The 5300-nt window shown below is 31.3% G+C and overlaps 1 protein-coding gene across 1 annotated transcript; it reads right to left on the reverse strand.

The window, feature by feature from the left end:
* Positions 1-1263: 1263 nt before the first annotated feature.
* LOC145012792 (uncharacterized) lies at positions 1264-4837 on the reverse strand. The gene is made up of 9 exons (XM_078971586.1): positions 4537-4837; positions 4293-4447; positions 3889-4176; positions 3691-3820; positions 3484-3591; positions 2811-2913; positions 2608-2733; positions 1680-1870; positions 1264-1575 (listed from the first exon to the last, which is right to left on the reverse strand). The coding sequence occupies exons 1-9, from the start codon at positions 4587-4589 to the stop codon at positions 1485-1487; spliced, it is 1245 nt and encodes a 414-aa protein (XP_078827712.1). The 5' UTR covers positions 4590-4837; the 3' UTR covers positions 1264-1484.
* Positions 4838-5300: the final 463 nt, after the last annotated feature.

Raw genomic sequence — 5300 nt, forward strand, 5'->3', positions numbered from 1 at the left:
ATCATGAACAGAAGATATAAAAGCATCATTATCTTGCAGTATCCTATGATGTCGTATAATGCAAGCATACATGAAAACTTTTGTTTTGTTCAATGAGATTGTCCATTTCGAATGTTGTATTATGCTCCAACGAGAGCTTAGAATGCTAAAAGCCCAACCGACATCCTTCATGAACGGTTCCTATGTCGATGCCGATTTTCCAGTTCTTGAACCCGTTGGACTTGTACAACATTTGTTACGTATGCTACAAGTCGTTGAAGCAATATCGAAAAACTTTCTACTTTGATACTCTTACTTTAGGGAACTATATCTCATTCATTATGGAGCCAAAAATGATGAACTTATAGCCTAAATTTAAGTATAAATTATAAAGTACATTTTAAAGAAGGTTTCATATCAATCCAACTTTAAACGAATGAGTTACGTAATTTTTAAAAGTTTCACAGATTACACATAAAAATTGAATAGCTTAAAAACTTTCAACTTTGATTTACTTCAGGGGAATGTAACTCATTCAATATGTAGGTAAAAATGATGTAATTATAGCCTAAAGTTAAAAGTACAAACCATAAAATACATGTTGGAAAAGATATTATGTCGATCCCACTTCGAACAAATAAGTTATTAGTTTTCAAAAGTTGTACAAATTACACAAAAAAACTGGCTCAATACTCGAAAACCATAGAATCAACCTGACTAAAAAACCGGAACACAGCCCGCGTAAGAATTGAAAAACAAACCTATGATAAAACTAGTACCGATCCAATCCACCAATCAAAATATTCACCCCTATAGTATTGTGTTTCAACATAAACCCAATTCCTTATTTCATATGTATCATATATATATTTTTTGGCAATTTATATATATCAATGTAGATATTCTTTTCTTTGTATTAATTATTTAATTTTAATATTTTACCCTAATATAATTAAAAAAAAAAAAAAAAAAAAAAAAAAAAAAAAACTACTAACTTATAGTTACCACCATAATTTCTTATGAAAATAACTCTTTTTGTTAAAACAAGAACAAGTAATACAAATTTAAAACAAGCTCAAGACAAAAATGTAACGAAGAAGCTATGAATATATTTAGTTGTAATAGTCACTTTTCTTATAGTTAAAGAGTTTTTATATTTTTATCATTATCACTATAAATAAATTCTAAGAAATTGATAGACACGTCTTTTTTAGACCTTAAAAGTGATTTTTCTAAAAAGACGTTTTGACGTTTGTGTGTTCTTCCCTTCTAAAAAGCAAAGTCTCAAAATAAAACGTTTCTTCCCCATAAACAAAAGATCCTAGGAAGAGCACCATAATCATTTTACCAATATAGGAAGCAACGGGGAAAAAATAAACAATCCCCAAGTAACAAAAAACCCTATCTCGAAGAAACCATAAATTCAAACTAATTTGGATAAATAAAAATAAAAATAAAAAAGCTACATTTCGATCTATAAAAAATGGATATAGATTTAAGCAATATCATGAAGTAGGCTTTCGTTGTAAGACCAAATCATCAGCCGAATAATAATCTGCAATCAGCCGATACATATACGATGGGTTGTGCCCTCCACTGCCAAAAAAAAATATTATTAATAATAACTGATAGATAAAGAAAAAATGTTGTTTTTTTAAAAAAAAAAAAAATAAACTTTAATCAAATACAAGTGAACTTACGTGTCTGTAATAAATAGAGTGACAAGCTGAGGTGGCACATAGTCAAATGCAGGATTCACAACATGAAGAGGGAATCCAATTCCAGTGGCGGAATCCATGCAATCAGAGAACTCTCCAAAATCCAGTAAATCAGATGGAGACTTCAATTCATTCAATAACACGTCTGGTTTGTGGGGATACAAAGGGCACAACTGTCATTACACACCAAAACAGTTCAAACAAACAAACAAACAACCAATCATAAGTTGCATACGTATTGTCAATTCTTAACAAGTTATTAGATTTAATGTAGTTTACATTTTTGGTCCCTGAGTATAGCTGATTTTGACAATTTTGGCACCAACAAGTTCAATTTGCAAAGAATTGGTGTGTATGTGGGTTTTTTTGTAACGTATATTGGTATATGCTCCTTATTTAATGTTTGTCCTTGTTCCATGTACAAATGACTATAATACCCTTTATTTAGCTTTTTATATTGTCTTTATTATTTATGTTGTGGTTGCATTATTATTGTAATCAGGTAAATTAAATAACAAATAGTTATAAAAAAAACAGAACGGGGGTAATATTGTCATTTTACTTGGAAGAGAACAAAAAAAATGTTGCAAAAACTTCAAATGAGGACAAAATTGCAAAAGAAAACTTTTTGGGACCAAAATAGCAAAAGAATTTTTTTTGGACCAAAATAGCAAAAGAAAACTTTTGGGGCCAAAAACTGCAAAAGAAAACTCTTTGGGACCAAAATTGGAAAAATATCAACAATGCTCAGGGACCAAAAATGAATTTTACACATAGACTTAGGAATTAAATAACAAATATTTAATAAACAAAATCAGAAAAAGGGTGATATAGTCGTTTTACTTGGAAGAGTACCAAAAATTTAATCTACTCTTGAATTTATAATCATGAAAATTATAAAACATTTAACCTTATGGATGCCAGCAAGAACAACAAAAGGAACAGCATGTCTTTGAGCTGCAAGTGCAACCATACTTAATCCAACAGGTGCAATCACTCCACCATTTGCCATCACAGCGTGGGCCCCAACAATAACCTATTTATTACCAATTTCAAAACCAGGGTCAAAATGGTAAATTGGCAGATTAGTTAACGACTTGATTCGTTGCATACCATGTTTACACGTGAAATCATTGCAAAAACAGCGGAATCAGTGATTACTGTTGTTTGTAGTCCTCTACTAATCAATTCATTTGCAAGAATATGCCCTTCATACCTATTTAAAGAATAAGATGAGGGGCAAAATAGTCATTTTACTTTGGACTTAACATCTTTTTTATACCATGTCCAAGCCAGGGACCTGAAGTGCAATGGAACTACACTTTAGGGACCAACCACACAAAAAAAAAAATGTAACATCGGGACTGAACACGTAACTTTTGAAAGAGCACAGGGACTAAAGTTGTAACTTAGTCTAGAGTCTAGAATATATCACATTTTTAGTCCCTGAGTTTAGCAGTTTTTTCGTTGTTGGTTCCTAAAGGAATCAGTTTGCAGTTTTGGTTAACGTTTCATAATGATTTTGGTCCCTTAATCCTTAAAAGACCATTTTGCCCTTGATCCAAAACCGAAAAGAATAGTGTACAACACGGACCAAAATGGTCATTTTAAAGATATTAACAGCTGGGTAGGTAGGATTAACGATTCAGGGGCCAAAACTGTTATGAAACATCAAATTATTTGCAAACAGATTCCTTTAGGGACCAAATGCGAAAAAAATCAGATAAACTCAGGGACCAAAAATGTAACTTTTTCAATACTCTAAAAAAGAAAGTAGCATACAGACCTTGGAGCACCCTCTGCTACAAAAACACGAAATGATCTCTTCTTCTCCTTTGCAGCACAAAGAAATTCAATGACAGTTCTTGAACTTCCTAAGGTCAAGATAACTTCACTGCAAATAATTGTTTTTTCATTTAATATATTGACTATTAATCTATTATATTATATTAACAGCTTTTGGGAAGAAGGGTTTAGAGTAAAATGAGAATACTTATGGTGAATATGCTCAACTGCTTGCTCAGCAATCTCTTCATGACAGGTGGCAATATCTTGAATCAGATCATTCACAGTCTCGATAACATTGTGTTTTAGCTTTCGACTTCTTGAATTTTTATCAGTAGCTGTAGTGTAATAAAATCAAGTTGAGAAATTTCATAAGCTTTACATTTAAAAATCAAAAAGAACTAACATTTGGTTTTTTCTTCAGAATCATCTGCAGAAGAGTTGGAGTGAAGAACAGCTGCAGAGTGAGGTACACCCTCTAGAAGGGTCTGCAATGATGGAGCTCTCAGAGCATTTCTAGCAGCAGCAGCAACAGCAGCAGCTGATAAAACTGGATAATCGTCTTTTTCAACGTCATTTTCATCATCACTGATGGCTGATAAGCTTAATCCACCAATGGCAGATGTCGTGAGTGATAGATCCTCTTCCCTGATTATATGTAGAACACGCCTCACTATATTACCAACAGCGAGTTCTGGAACCGAATTCAATCAAAGAATTTAGATAACAGAAGAAATAAGCATTCGACAATTTGTCAATACACAGAAAAAAAAAAAAAAAAAAAAAAAAAAAAAAAAAAAAAAAACTAACCCACTGGATTAGCAGCAACAAGCTGCTCTCCAATCGCCTTAATTGCATCGATAAGAGCCCCGGCTTGGTTTGTATTTGGAAGACGCTGCTGCGATATCACACTACGGAGGAGTTCTGCGGTCAGCTTCGCTGTGGCCTTTGAGCCCTCAATCTTACTGCCCCCATCGTACAGAAATCATAAACAACATAAATAAACAGTAAATTCAGAACTTGACAAACAAAGGAAAGAATAATTAGCACTCACCGTCTTTTAAGCTTGTTCAAGAAATCATGAACCAGTGCATTTGTGTCCAGCATGGTTACAATCAATATTACACTGGCAAAATGCGAAGCATGTGAGTTCTTGCAAAAAAATTGTACAAGGGAAAATGGTTAGCTTGGTGTGAATGAGCGTGAATGTATAGTTGGAAGCGATATATGTTGTACTGTAGAAGGAAATTGGGGATTTTTATTTTAGGGCAAGAGAGATGAAGGAGAAGATGGAAGTAACGGAATGGAGATGGATCATGGATCTATTTCGGAGTGGAAGAGAATGAAACCTAGGTTACGATCAAAACCCAATATTATGGTTCAGTAATTTCATTACTTAGAAATAAATTAACTATATAAAAAATAAAATTTTCTAAATTTGAATAATTATTTTTATAAATTTTTTAAAAATTTTCATAATTTTTTATAATATTTTATTCTATAGGTTTTTCTAATACAATGTTTTAAACTTTGCTTATAACTTATTTTATATTTTCATATAATTTCTTTTAACTAAATATTAGATAAATGTTTTTTTTCTTATAAGTTTTTAACATGTTTTTTTATATTTTCTACAACTTTTTTATAACTTTCATACATTTATTTCTAAACTTTCTTTTATAATATTTTTAAAGTATTTCAGAGATTTTATATGACAATTTAATATTTCTTTATGACATTTTAAAATACTTTCGTTAAATACTAGCTTAAAATGTTTTATTAAAAAAATTAAATGTTTATTAACTTCTAATTAAAAAG

The sequence above is a fragment of the Lactuca saligna genome, chromosome 8 (genome assembly GCF_052625555.1).
Source record: "Lactuca saligna cultivar CGN05327 chromosome 8, ASM5262555v1, whole genome shotgun sequence".
Classification (NCBI taxonomy): Eukaryota; Viridiplantae; Streptophyta; class Magnoliopsida; order Asterales; family Asteraceae; genus Lactuca; species Lactuca saligna.